General features: G+C 41.0%; 1 protein-coding gene across 10 annotated transcripts in view; it reads right to left on the reverse strand.

Moving 5' to 3' along the window:
• usp9 (ubiquitin specific peptidase 9) overlaps window positions 1-14,716 on the reverse strand; it is a 33,651-nt gene that overhangs the window by 14,455 nt on the left and 4,480 nt on the right. For 8 of the 10 annotated variants that reach the window (XM_079356919.1, XM_079356921.1, XM_079356922.1 and 5 more), the window contains exons 2-24: window positions 13,636-13,904; window positions 10,967-11,112; window positions 10,612-10,691; window positions 10,026-10,138; window positions 9,454-9,672; window positions 8,602-8,717; window positions 8,230-8,481; window positions 7,775-7,910; window positions 7,531-7,683; window positions 7,159-7,263; window positions 6,843-7,049; window positions 6,618-6,754; window positions 5,683-5,721; window positions 4,083-4,216; window positions 3,877-3,967; window positions 3,291-3,404; window positions 2,963-3,191; window positions 1,889-1,984; window positions 1,558-1,769; window positions 1,157-1,397; window positions 867-1,016; window positions 472-592; window positions 231-361 (exon numbers count right to left, since the gene is read on the reverse strand). In XM_079356919.1, the coding sequence (XP_079213045.1) occupies window positions 231-361; window positions 472-592; window positions 867-1,016; window positions 1,157-1,397; window positions 1,558-1,769; window positions 1,889-1,984; window positions 2,963-3,191; window positions 3,291-3,404; window positions 3,877-3,967; window positions 4,083-4,216; window positions 5,683-5,721; window positions 6,618-6,754; window positions 6,843-7,049; window positions 7,159-7,263; window positions 7,531-7,683; window positions 7,775-7,910; window positions 8,230-8,481; window positions 8,602-8,717; window positions 9,454-9,672; window positions 10,026-10,138; window positions 10,612-10,691; window positions 10,967-11,112; window positions 13,636-13,737 (3,324 nt within the window). In that variant the 5' untranslated portion in view covers window positions 13,738-13,904. The remainder of the gene's footprint in view (window positions 1-230; window positions 362-471; window positions 593-866; window positions 1,017-1,156; window positions 1,398-1,557; window positions 1,770-1,888; window positions 1,985-2,962; window positions 3,192-3,290; window positions 3,405-3,876; window positions 3,968-4,082; window positions 4,217-5,682; window positions 5,722-6,617; window positions 6,755-6,842; window positions 7,050-7,158; window positions 7,264-7,530; window positions 7,684-7,774; window positions 7,911-8,229; window positions 8,482-8,601; window positions 8,718-9,453; window positions 9,673-10,025; window positions 10,139-10,611; window positions 10,692-10,966; window positions 11,113-13,635; window positions 13,905-14,716) is intronic. The other 2 variants (XM_079356915.1, XM_079356923.1) reach the window with 1 other exon arrangement.

The raw sequence follows: 14,716 nt of genomic DNA on the forward strand, positions 1-14,716 counted from the left end.
AAAACTCCAACTATTAGGTCAATTGCAGTTATCCAGCTAGTCTACTAATAACCTCTTACAAGGCTGGATACACATGAACTATGCTATGCAAGCTATAAGAGACGCAAAGCATTCAATCTGATCTGGGGAACAGCTGAACAAAATAATGTAAATCTGTTACTTTCTGAAGCCCTCTTCAAACCGGTGCAACCTCACCCTAACTTGTGATGCAAGTACACATTCAGACCCACCTCAATGAGGTAGAGCACTTGTGAGGGTGAGGGGCCGAAGAAGCGCGAGTCCAAGGAAGGACTGAGGCTGTTCTCCCCCAGCTTGGCGTGGTCCAGACACACAGCTCGCAGATTCTCTACGGTAGTGTTATCTGAGGAAGCAGAATGATCAAACACATGAACGATGAGCTCCTGATGCCTGTGTGGGTGTGCTTCTTCCGAATGTAAAACATGCACGTTGACATGTGTGACATATGTGTACCTGGGGGCATGAGCTTCATGAGAACTCGAGCTCCATCTCTAAGCAATGGCATGTTTAGGTTGCAGCCCAGATCAGCAACCTGCCACAGGAAGGAGATGTAGCGCAGGTGCAGCGACATAATCTGTCAAAACATGGACGCACACATTAAGAATGATGCCGTTTACATACAGAACACAAAAAAATGATTTCAACACTCAGATGAGCCATGTAGGCATTCAAGAAGCAGATTTTGACTTCACATAGTTTGCTTGACAACATACATTGCAAATAAGCATTCTATAATTAATATTGCACATCAGACAATACTCCGCCTCTTGCTGTGTTGGTAATGTATAGAAGGCAGGAGGGAATGTATGTTTATGCCGTACATAAATAATCTGTGCTGTTTAACTCACCACACCAGGAAGACAGCTCTCCACCTCAGGGTTGGGACCATCGCTGTAGTGGTTGCCGTGGTTACCAGGAGAGCCAGTGGATGAGTCAGACGAGCTGTCTGGGCTTGAGGGCATGTTGGCGCTCACCTGGGTCAACTTGGCCGTGATCAGCTACACACAGATTTGACAGAGTTAATACTAACCACGGCGTCCATGGGCTCATTACGTAGAGATTTTCGAGAGACATGTTTCTTTCAGTGTGTTTGCAATTTTAAGACAATTATTCTGATTCCTTGTTGATGAGTTCGTACCGTTTTGTCCTTCAAATTGAGCTGTCCGATCAGCTTCCTATCGTCAGCTGGATCAACGACCTCCCCGCCAATAAAGAGCTCTATCTTTGTATGTGCAGCGTTAGCTTTGATCCTGTTCAGGATGCCACGGCGAACTGAGCCGATTGTGTCGTTCGTGTGTGACCAAATGTCCAAATCGTCCACCTGACGCCCCTGGTTGGGGAAACGGACGATCAATGTGATGTGCTTCCCCCGGAAAGCTCTGCAAGAGAAGATGAAAGATGGTTTAAGAGGACGGATAAAGACCGGTCAACTCCGTCATGCACAATAATTCTAATGTTTAAAGAGCCACTCCACTGGCTGCACAGGAAACAATGTTTATCAATACATTACATTCTATGAAAGACAAATGAGGCTAATACCTTGACATAGGCAGTATAGTCCTCTCCTCATGATAATCACTATCACACTCGTTGATGTACTCCTTGAGTACAGTGAGAACTCGCACCATGCGGATTGCCTCCTGACGGGCACAGTTGATGCTATCTTTGTCTCCGTCTAACACACACAGGGTGTCATAAGATGCCTTCAGACGGTCAAAACATGACTGGATGAAATCTTCATGGATTTCAACCTGAATGGAGAGAAAACCGATGCAGCATTTGAAGTTTATACCCGTGTAAATCTGGACATGGAAAGGAAAAAAAACCCCAGAAACAATGAGCCCACGAAAGAGCAGAGCAGTCAGTTTACCTGGTTGACTTGGAGCTTTGGCCCGAGGTTGGTGTATATCTCTTTTAGCAGGTCTATGGCTCGGCTGGCAATGTCATCACTACCTTGAATAACAACCTGGAAAAAACAAAAAACAAACTTTGTATCATACCAGTCGCAGGAAAATTGAGCCTAATTGCCGACTAACACAAGGTCTGAGGACTCATCTCTTTTCCTATCAACTCCATGTGTAAAGGACTATATATGCTCAGACATTTGTATGTAGACATACTAATGAGAACCCAAAAAAACACACTCATAAGGAATAAATAAATATATTCTCTTCTTCTTCAAATGCTCACACTTGTACAGCATGTAGACCATGACAATCAATGAGAATCAGTGCCTCAGAAACAACAGACTATCTGCTCCATACACAGTTCAAGCTGTACATTGGCAAGAGTCATTGCAGAAGATCTATCGCAACACAGGGGTTACTATCTAACATAATAAATACAATACAGGGGTTAATATTTTATCTAAAAGGAAACATTAAATCCAAAATGAGAACATTGCAAACCTCATCTAATAAAAAAATTCCTTCCATTAAGAATAAAATCTTAGTAAAAGGAGGTTGACGACTTTGATTCAGTCAGAACATTGGGAGCAGAGGAAGGGAACAGCTTCTCTTCGCACCCCTCACCTGCTCTGCTCAGTTTAATATTCCACCTTACAAAAGTGCCACAAGGCTTGCAGATGCATGAGGTAACATGTCAGTGCAGGAGAGAACTAGGCTGCGTGAGAGCACATTATGTGAGTAATTGCCCCTGAAAGATGTAGGGTCTTTAATAAACATCTTTGGGCCAGAAAGAGACCTTGCTGAACAAGAGCAGATACATTTGCAAAGTCTTTTGCACTATCCAAAATAAAAACATTCGTTGTCTCACCAGGGACTTTCAAATTCAGTCTTTGTTACTTCAAGAGATTTGAGTGGTGTTCAAGGTGGCTAAATGGAGTTCTCCTCAATTTCTAAAAGCTCTTACAAAACTGCACTTTCAGCCACCAAATCAACAAAAACATGGGTTCATGTGTGCCTGCTAGAAGAAATGTCCTCACCCTCCAGAGGTAGTCCAGGCCTATTAGTTCCAGGTCATCCATCATGTAGGCTCTGCGCTTTGCTACCAGCTTGCCCTCCCTGCAGTTGACAGCCTTGAAGAATCTCTCAAAGCACTTCATCCCATTCTCTGTGAGCAAGGACGGGTCCAACTGCAGAACGTTGTTCTCAAAGAAGTCCTTATTGATGTCTGGATCCAGGTCCGGCTCATCACCCATCAGCTTCGAGTACCTTTTAAGAAATAGTAACACAGCATTTAAATTAAATGTTTGCTGACTGGTTGAAGGGGATTTCATTCAGGCCAAGACACAAGAGAAAATCTCGCTGTACCATTTGAAGCATGCCTCACGGTCACAGAGAAACACGGCATTCTCAGCCAGACACTTCCAGATCTGCTTGGCCTGGGGGGCACACAACCACAGCTGGCCATCTTTTAATAGAAACCTGGGGAAAAAAACAAAATAATAACGAAAATCAATAGTGGACACTTGTTACCCGGAGTGAGAGAAGCTAGCTTGTGAAGGTCACATTGATGTCGTTGTTTGAACTGTAATAATTGCAGTGTGAAGTCTCAATTATTTCACACTGTTGTCCTTGAACGAGGTGCATCTAATTAAGCAGTGTTACTACTCTGAATGTGCAGTGTAGCTTACACAGTGTGACATATTTGACACAGATTTTACATGATCCTAATTTTCCACTCCTAAATACAGCGATACTACAAAATGTAACAATACCAGGTAAGTGAATATTCAAACAACACTGGTAGTATTCAAATGAGACAGATATCCGTTTCAAAATGAGAAGTCCTAGGCATGAAATATTGGGTAATTTTTTGTTAACGATTAGGGATGTTAATACTGAAAAAAAGAAGTCGTTTTTATTTTGTATTTCAGTTTAAGAGGTGTTGCTGTACCTCAGGAAGTTTAGTCGTTCCTGTACTTCCTGAACATGGCTGTAGCGGCTTCCAGGTCTGACTGTCTGGGGGTCAAACTCAGCTTGTTCCTCTAAAAAAACAACAACAAAAAAAAACAGACAGGACCATAAATCGTTGATCCAAAAGCTGGATATTAGAAATATCCAACAAACACAAGGGGCTATTTTGGTGCCGTGACCACGTACCTTTGGAGAACTGCCTCATGGTCTCCATGTAGGCTGAGAGGTTCTCAGCCACTAAGGTGACCAGAGCATGGTTGTGCTGCAGCTGATTGATCAGGTCGTGGCGGTAAAACACATGAGGACTTCTCTGGGTTTGACTAAGGAGAGAACAGCAGGAAAAGTGGAGGTTGTGAGCGGGACAAAAAGAAATCCAGTCAGGATCCAGAAGAGAGAGAAAGAGAGAGAATTAAAGCAGATATTACAGACTCGGTAACACAATTCTGATTTAGAAAACACTGCATGAAGGATTCTTTCATTTGTTTCTGGGACATTAAATAAAGCAGCTTTTGGTGTTGATGTGTGTATGTCATAGAATAACCAGCAGAAGAAGTCATATCAGTAAAGGCTATTTCCTGCCTTGTTTTCCACTTTAAGGGAACTGGATTCAAGAACCAAATGAGCCTGCAGTTCTTGATCTGGTTCATTCATACTACAAAGAGCCTCATCATAAATAAAAGGCAACATTTTTAACATCAGCTTGATTTACTAATGCCAAATAATCATGACAGAAAGAGGGTTCATGAATTCAAATACTGCAGTGTTCTTGTTAGCAGTGGCTAACTTAAGAGGAAGAGAGAAAACTTGTATGAGTAAATATAACATCAGTGTTACTTTATTTCTCAGGTTTAACCTTTAACTGCAAATGCTGGGGAAACTACTTCATTGATTTGTATAAAGTGGACCCAAGGCATGAAATACCTCTGATATTTTGCATTGAGTGATTTATGCCTAAAAGAGCTGGCATCAGGAAGAATGGGGCTCCATCTCAAAGGACCATTGGTTCAGTTGTGCAACTGCCTATTTAAGTTTCCATAAATGCCAAAGTTTATGTAAGGAATACCAACAAGCACATATTTGTCATTGCTGGGGACGACACTGACCAATGGGAAGTGATCTGCACCAGTAACGTCTGTTCGAAAACTTCAAAGATCTGTGATTTCTTTCTTCTTCTTTTTTAAATTATCTTGATTAATTTCATGGTTTCCACCACAGGGTCTTACTTCAGATATTTTTCCAACCCGAATGATAACACAACATGTAACTTAGTCTACACTATCGAAGAGCAGTATCAGGGTCACATCAGACCTTTAACGCCCCAGACATGCTTCAAACACAAATTCATGGAAAAACAAAAGAGTGTAATCCATATCCTATTCATTCATCATACACAAGCCACTTCTGTCAAATCCCACCCCACATCCTCAACACACTCACATACTTGCCCCTAACTGAAGTCCCTGTCCTGTATTCTCAGCTGACTTCCCCCCTATTCCCCATCAGCCATGTCACAGCTTGTTATGATTTACTGGGATCTTTAAACTGAAGATACTGAGCTACCAAGAGTGTGACATGTTGTGGTTTCTGACATGGCTTCTGTTCCTTCCTGTGTGTGTTGGACTTTGAGTAGGAATAAGTCATTTGAGATGAAACCCAAGAAAGAATTGCTTAAGCGGATTCATGACAGAGATTAACATCTTATATACATCATTAACATATCAAAGAGAAAGTTAGACTTGACGTAACACAGAGAGAGGTAGAACCCTGAAATTAGCTCTGAACTTACCCCACTAAGTTCGTTTGTATGTTAATTGGCATTTTCTTTCTGAAAAACAACAGGCATGTATACTACTTTTTTTTCTACATTGCTAGAAACTTCAAATTAAATACTTGATAATTAATGCGAGACAATATGACCTTTAATCAATCTACAATGACTTTTTAAAAAACTACCAGTGTTATATTCGATTTCAAAGTATGCTACACCTATGTTGTTTTTAATCAGTGTTTATAGGCTTCTATCATCAAGGACATCTTAACACATCAGAGCAGGAAAAGCACAGGTGTTAGTGATTTAATGAACGATGGCTGGATCCCATTAAGCCGCATCAGTTTCCTCCGGCTGTACCAATTTCAAATATCAGCTGTAACAGGCCATTGGCTTAAAAAATAAAAACCCTTATCAGTTACTTATATTACTTACTGAAAATGTGCTGGACCACAGACATGATCGCATTGCAAAGTTTGATAAGGTTCAGCGTGAATCTATCAATAATCTTACATCTTCTTTAACCCATTTAGATCTTAGGCCGTCTGAAAAAAAACCCACCCGCAAACATTTGAAATCAAACTGCCAAAACCTGAGGATTTCAACGTTATGTCTCAGCCTCTGTATCAAGATAGACATCAAATTCAAAACATTTGAACGCTTTAACTCTAAATTGAAAAAAGAAACTACACAAGAAGGAGACTCAGACATCTCATGAGGTCTTAAAGGTCTAAATGGGTTAAACTGCTGCTACAGATTTGACTGTAACGTAAAGTGTGCCTTTCCCCCGTTTTCAGTGAGTGTAAAAGTGAAAATTAAGAGCCTTGTTGCTTTTCATGCAATGAGTGAATAATAAATATTAATAACTCACGAAAAAGCACTACAATAGATATACTCTTTATACTTTACGTGTATCATCCTGTTATACAGTTATTTTTGCAGCATGAACTCACCTAAGGTTTTGAGGGGCTTCTCCAAAGAGGCTACAGATTTCTCTGATTTGCTTCAGGGCTGGGATCACCCATTTGTCATTGGTTCGTAGCTCCTCTATAAAGCGATCTATCCACTGAATCTTCTGTGTGTCTCTGTCCTGTGAGAGAAAATGAAACCGCATTTTGAGTTTAACAAGCCTCCCATCCGCTATGTTGCATGCAACTTATCAACACACCAAAACATACCTGGGAGCAACTGTAATCCAATATCTTAATGTGAGCACTAAGAGCCTGGTCCATGATGTCTACAGGCACATCATCACTGTGAGCCAGGTTCCACAGCAGGTTGAGGACCTTATGGGCCATCACTCCGTCCTTATCATCCTCGGCCAAGCGGCGGATGAGCTCCAGCAGTTTTTCACGCTGCTTCTTGCTGGCGTTTGTCCAGCTTGCCTGCACGAGTGGAACAACAAAGTCCAGAGGGTGAGGCAGCAGAAACAACGGTCATTTGAAAGGCTGATCGTCTGTGTTTGAGTCATTGATTAAAACGGCTCGTTCTCACCTTGAAACAGTCAAAAAGGTGATCGAGCTGCTCGGGGGAGAAGTCCCACGCCAGCTTTGCCAGGAGGTCATGGACATTCTTCACAATGGCCTCATGCTTACCAGCCTGCAGATACAAACAAGACAACCAGACTATTGTGTTAACGAGACACTGCTAATGTCCACCAACTGAGCTCTGTCGGGCAGTGGCTGCAGTTAAATTGCAGACACACAGTTGTATGCTTCCGCTAACCTAGTTTCTAGTGATATCACTTTAAACAGTCTTCATAAACATCTAGGAGGTAAATATTCTGGTTTTGTTGATTTGCATTGGGCCTTTGTGACTTTAAAGAATTCACCATTACAATCAAGTCAATATTTGTTTTAATTGCACCTGTGCAGCCCAGATGTTGTCCAGATCCTGCATTGTAAGCGCTTTCTCTTTGATAACGAAGCGAAGGATCTTCTCCAGTTTCTCCACGTACTGCGGCTGATGCAAACTGTCCCTCAGCACAATAGACAGGATGTGGTTCTGCTGGATCCACTCCTGAGGTCGGATAATGAGACACAAGAGGTGGATTTAAGATACAAAAATCTATGATGCAAATAGCAAAAGTGAAGAGATGTGCTGAGCTTACCGCCATGCGCTCTGCAGTCAGCCATTCCTCCTCTTCGGGGTTATGCCGATGAGTGTAGTAGGACACACTGGAGATCACCTTGTTGACTTCGTTTAGTGCATTCATTTTGCCGTTAAAAGAAGAAATTTGCAATAACCTGATAAAAGAAAAGTTCGTTTAAGATTAAACCCCATTTTCTTTGCCAGAAGGCAACATAAACTTTACAACGGAGAAAAAGTATAGAAGTCAAAATATTGTCTTTACAGATTTGATGTGATTGGCCAGTAATTTACAAGCTAACCCTTATGGATTTTTTTTAATTAACAACAAAACAACTAAGTACAAACAGATCACAGATATTTCTTCCCATTTATTCAAAAGGACAATTCTTACGAATAGTGTTGGCGACAAACTACAGTTAATAATGTTTGATGATGTCATGCTTTAACGTTCAAAGACATGATCCTGATACTCACCTAAGAATCATTTTTAACCTAAAAATCTCTAAATTCTTAACGGTCTCCTCCTGCCCTGGAACACGAGATGCCAGATTCTTCAGAGACTTGATTATCATGGACAGTGCGTCGTTTTTGGCTTCATTCTTGGCCTCTTTCTTCAGCTCCTCATCTGTTAGATTCTCTAGAAACTGGGGAACCATCTCGATGACTGGAAGGAAGTACTTCTTTACCGTGTGCAATGTGAGGAACTCGTAACACTGGCCAAAAGGCCTGGAGAGCAGAAAACATGTAATCAGTGAACGCACAGACTTGGAAGAACATCAGCATTATGCTCAGAGCCAGTCGACACGTTGACTCAAATGTTGAACTTGTAATGAACAAGAGCCTCACTTGATAAGTGCAGCGATGATCTGGACGTTCAGTGCTTGTCCGCTCATGAAGCGATCGTGCAACATTTGAAACCCGTTTAACGTGCCAAATTTGTTTATTAAGTCTACCAACCAGCCCTGTAAAGACAAAAAGAGAAGAAAAGCACAAACGTCAACTGTGAGAAACTTTCACAAACTGTCCTCAATGCCTGTTAACAGAGATTTAAATGATCAATTTATTTCCTCATTCCTTCTTCTTTCCCAAAACAAGTTTGAAAAAACATGTTTGTCGACATACTTTCTCCAATAGAATCATTTTAGAAAGACATTTCCCTTTGTTCCTAACCAAATATTAAATTTATATTTTAAGACAACTTGAACCCAATATATCATTTGCGCTGTAGTTTCAGAAATGACTTATTAGATTTGAACCACAATCAAGCAAATCTGACTTCATAATTGCAACAGTTGAACCTTAAGTAGTCCCGGGCCCCCTGCCAACAGAGGCAGACCGGCTGGTAGTGCTGCAGCACTGCTCATCCTGACCCTGTGCCCACGCTGTATTCATCACTCTCCCACAGTAAAATTCCCTCTCCCTGGTGTATTCACCTTCTCTTTTATACAATATGGTTACTGACACAAGCACTGAGTGACTTGGGGACTGTGAGTTTCATATTTTTCATTATCAGGCTTCCCCAGAGAGGGATCCTCTTTGTTTCATTACGGTCCTCAGGGTGAGACTAAACTGCTGCTCTGTGGATTCTGTCCAGGCGAGAGAAAGACACACCAACTGTCCTCCAGAAGAGGAAATGATTATTCCCAATTTTCTTCACACTACAAAAACAAATAATTCTAAGTCGGAGCAGTGACTCACTTTCGGAGAGCGTGGGTCTGGTGGTCGGGCGTAGAGCTCATCGTCGGCCAACTGTGCTCCGGCTGGGACAGTCTCAGAGGGCCGTGTGCCGTTGTAGATGTGGAACTTGCAGTGAGGGTTAGTGGCCATTGCCAGCAGCTCCAGTAAAGGGAACCAGTCCTGAGAGAGCTTAGCCACACACAGCTCCACCAGCCGGTGTGTGTTATTGATGATGCACCTCTGTGAAACAGCAGAAAATAGGCATATTTACAATCTGACTTCAAGAGACAGAGAGAGAGAAATAGAGTAAGAAAGAAAATTAAGACCTTGAAATTATAATGTGCTTCTCAAGAACTACCGTTTCCCCACTCTTGGTTAACTTCCTCCAGACAATGCAACGAGACATAAATGCGTCTTTCTACTATGTGAGATTTATATCCTCACCATTTTTCTTTTCATAAACCCTTAAGAGTTCCATTAAACATTCAGAATGGGTAAACCATTAAACCCCTAAAACAGAAGCATCGATCCACTGGCTTGAAGAAGACATTTTTAAATACCGAAATACAGAGGACAAAAAAAGTCAAACTCACATGGATCTCAAACTTCCAGCCACTGACTGCCTCGTCTGTCAGGATCTTGGTGAAGGAGATGGTTAGACCATCTCGGAAAAACCTCTGACACGCCTCACACTTTACATCAAGTCCTGCAAGAAACGACATAAATATATATAAATTACACATCATACAAAACGAGCTACAAAATCAAATGATAAAAACTCATGAACATGGATGAACACATTGCCCATCCTGATGCAGCTGATCAGTTAACATCTGAGAGTGATACTGAATCGTTAACATTATGGACACGCTTCATAAAGGTTTCCGTTTGTCTGTTCAGTCTCGGGCTGCACGACTAATCTAATTGCAATCACGATGAGAGAATGTGCAATTACATAAGATCCATTTGGTTGGTTACAGAGGCATTGTGACCATTAATCTCTTATTCATCATCTGACAAAAAACCGTAACCAGCTCATTCCAATTAGTTTGACAGTTTGTGGTTTTCAACATTCATCGTCCTGATTTATCTAGGCGTAAACTGAAACAACAAGCCACCAAAAAAAAAAATAATAATAAAAATGTGTGTGAAGGCCAAATATACCTATAGTGACCTTACCTTTTTTACTCAGGTCTATTGCAGCTTCCAAAAGGACTTCCAACTCTCCTTTTGGCAAAACTGGAACGACCCAACGAGGCCTAAGAGGGGAAAAAAAAAAACAGTCAACAAAGAAACAGTTGTTAATCAAACACTCTTTCAGTTTTCCTTAATTGACTGACACAAATGTTTTGGTTTACATTTTGTTGTAGAGACTTTTATTAATATAAACAAACTTTTTTTTTATGGTTGTATGTGACTTTTTTGTGGCTTGCATCATTGATCTTTTTGGGGTCTTTCTCTCACACTCATTTCACTCTAAGAAGCTGGCCTTTTCTCAAACAAGTCTGCAGTATGTCAACATGCGAGTTCCTACCTGTTGATCATATCATCCAGCTTGGCTAGGTCAGTGTGAGGGAAGGCTGGCTCCTCCTCTTCCAGCTGAGGGGGCCCATCCCCCTGACCCTGCTCATCTGGCGGGCTCACCGGAGAGTTCTCATTTGATGAGTTGGGGGAGGATGTCTAGGAAAAAAAAAAAAAAAAAAATCATTCAACGCATAATTTATCTCTGTGGATGAATTGTTCAACCAAAATCAGAATGTAACTTCATCGAACAGGTGTTGAAAACAAAAGAATGTAAAGCAATTCGAAGGATTCTAAAACTGAAATAAATTACACTTTGTGCATCATGTATGAAGTGAAAAGAGTTAAAAGGATAAATTGACATCTTGAGTGAAATATTAAGAAAATTAAGGTTTACATTTTCCAATGCCGATATGTTTCTATAAATGTAAGTCCACGTTTAAGGTCTCATACATACGAAGCTGTAAGACACAAAAAATGAAATCCAATGCACGGAAAACTCGAAGCATTCTTTAGCTTTTTGTTGTCTTTCTATTTATTACCCATAAACATAAGAGAAAACTAAGAAGGTATTTAGACAGCTTTGCTCCATATCCAGCACAAGTGAGTAGACTGTTCAAATGCAGTTTTCCACCAAAAGCCTCATTTTAGGGAAGGATGAAATGCGGGATGGCATAAAAGCTTTGGCTGTAATCTCAATAACACTCACTGTCAAATCATTAGCTGTACCTGCAGGGTGCTGTTTATTTAATTTGTGAGCTTGTGTGGTCACTGCCTAACAAGGCTGCTGAATTTCGGTGATTTAATGGAGCACAATGGGGCGTTTTTGATCAGTCGAGTATGCAAAGCAAAACACACGAGGGATCTAGGACAGGCATCTTTTTGTTAGCTAGTACAAATTGGTAGTATTGTAGTCAAGACCACGTTAACCAAGACGGTCCAGAGAAAAAGAGGGCTCAGAGAGTGAGACAAGACATTTAGGGATCAAGACTCAGTCAAGACCAAGGCAGTGCGAGACTGAAACATGACCATAAATCTCAATCAACTGAAGGTATTTGTTCTTTTAATAAGGAGCACCCGGAGTACACCCAGTCTGAGACAAGACCTAGTAAAAATACTTTGGATTCCCAGATGTTCCGAGTACTGCAACACCAATTGGTTAAAAAGGACAGACATGTGTTACACTTGTTACATCAGTCAGCCTGACATCATCCCTTGAACAGTTAAAATACTTTTACTCATCAATAAGTCGTTTTCTTTTGTTGAAGTTTTAGTAAAACAACAATTCAAGGTTACTTAACAGTTAATTTATTCAAAATCAATTTAGCAAGAAATCCAAACTTTTCTAGGTTGAAAAAATTTGAGGTAGAAAGATCAGTTTACCTACTACAATGACTTTCAAACGTAACTTATAGTAGATCCACTGGCAAATGGTGAATCAAAATTGTCGGAGTTCTGTTTCTGCTATTTAAATATCTTTTGGTTTGTAGTATCCTCTTTGATATTAAACTGAGTAGTTCTGTATTTTGGACAAAAAAGACATCATCTAAGGCTACAGGAAACTTCCAATAACATTTCAGAATACGGTCAAAAGAAATAGTTAAAAAAATACATTGATCTGGGAAAATAAAGTTTAAATAATGAAAACATTTGCTTATTCTATGGTGAAATATCAATTTAAAAGGGATGGGAAACTTCTTTTATGGGGGTAAGAGTTCTTTTCTTTTGGTCACTTAGTGCACATGCGTGTTGGACTTTGAACAACAGAAGCAGGTGTCTTTCCTGAAAGGCCTTCAAACAAAGCCATTCTAGTCATGCTCATAGTACTTGGCATACAGAGAGATCTGCTATTCATTCTTATCAACCAAGAGGAAACTAAAGGTAAAAGTAGTCATGGTTGCGTTATAATTCTAACCTTGTTAGGATGTGTGTGCAGTGTTCTTAGGCTGCAGTGAAATAGACATTTTGTAAGGGAGAGTCTTTGAGAAAGGATGTGCATCCTTAAATGTGAATTCAAGCATCATTAAAAGGTTCCTTCCTTATGCATTTTCCACATCTGAGAGTGTGGATGGACATCAGTGGTGTTGTGAGAAGCTGTGTATGAGAGTGTAAACGAAGGATACACAGTCGGAAGAGATGCACAACTGAGAAATATGAAATGTGGGGGAGTGTGGTGAAGGCTCCTTCTGCTTGGCTGACCTACATAGGCAGCTTGCCTCTCACGTCTCACCACGGCTCATCTCTAACCAACACAGGCCTTCACATGCACACGCACAGAGACAGACACACTCCACACACACATCCTTTATCCATCACTCAAGAGGAGTCTGTTCATTGATGCTTTGCCTTCACTCTTTCTCCCCCTTTTCCGCTCCCTCCTCCCCTCTCTTTCCCCCCCTTCTTGGCATCAATGTGTGGCAAGGTGAAATTTCTGTTCAAAGTCTATACAGGCACACCTTCCCTTTCGATAATCACACATTAGTTTAATTACATGCATTCAATGTAAAGAACAGCAATGCACTTCCAAACAAAATTCAAAACTAAATAAAGACAACAAAACTAACTTAAAGAGAAGTAGCCATCAAAAGTTCAAAAATCAAAAACGTACAAGGTGACATATCGCAGGTGAGTGTGTTGGAGAAAGATCTAATGTTAAGTACACGTTGGAAAGAAGATTCAGACCTGGTTTTGTGGCAGTGGGGGTTGGCTCTGAGCATCAGGTGCCTGACCCTGGCCCTGACTGTCATTGCCCCCCACCGGAGAGCCACGCGTGGTGGCTGTCATGCTCGCCACGGGGCAGATCTTGGCAATCTTGGCCTCTTAGGGAGCGCTGGCCAGAAGGGAAATCACAGCCACCTCAGCTGTAGAGCAGAGGGAAGAGAGCCCGGACACACGAGAGAGGGACACAAGCACCTGGAGATCTGGAAGTGCCGCTGAGACCATTGCATAACCTGTAGCAGGAGAGAGGGGTGAAAGGGCACCATGTTATTGATTGCATATTTATTTGACCTTTATTTATCCAGGTTAGAACTGTTGAAAACATTCATGTCATTTTCAATGGAGACCTTGCAAAGAATAGCAGCAATAGAGTTTCAACAACAAAAACACTCAAACTCATTCAGTACACATCTCATAATAATAATGATAAAGAAATCATCAGAAAGTTTGCATTCAAGACTCCTCACCAAGGATTTAAAATATTCAACTTAAAATCAGACAGCAGGTTGTTCCAAGCAAACATGCAGATAACCTAAAAGCTCTCTTTAATAACTCAGTTCTAACTTTGGGAACAACAAATTGCGTAAAAGTCCAACAAACAAAGATTACAAACTCTATCCTTCAAAGACAGGAGTTGAGGTAGTCAAGCTAAAAACACAGAAATCCTATGGAATCTGCTTCAAAGTCTTTCATTATAGATTGAACAACATTTAAGGACACCAGCTCCTTGAGTTTCAAGTTATTCTGAAAATATTCCCAGGCTGAAGGTGCTGAATAACTAAAAAGTCTCTTCCCCAATTTCTGTCTCTTGAGCATAAAGAAGTCCTGAGATCGTAAAGATTACCGTCCGAGTGTCCGGTACTTTAGTACATGATAAACACGTAAGTAGTGCAGGAGCAGACCAAGAATTGCCTTAGACATAAAAAAGTGCACCACTGTATGAGACTACAGGCCATCCTAGCCAAGAGTACAACTGAGAATGATCAGTCAAAGCATACAGTTCGTTATGAACCTCAAGGATGCATGGTAGGCTGCATCAACCATA

Source organism: Symphodus melops (genome assembly GCF_947650265.1).
Source record: "Symphodus melops genome assembly, chromosome: 12".
NCBI classification, from domain to species: Eukaryota; Metazoa; Chordata; class Actinopteri; order Labriformes; family Labridae; genus Symphodus; species Symphodus melops.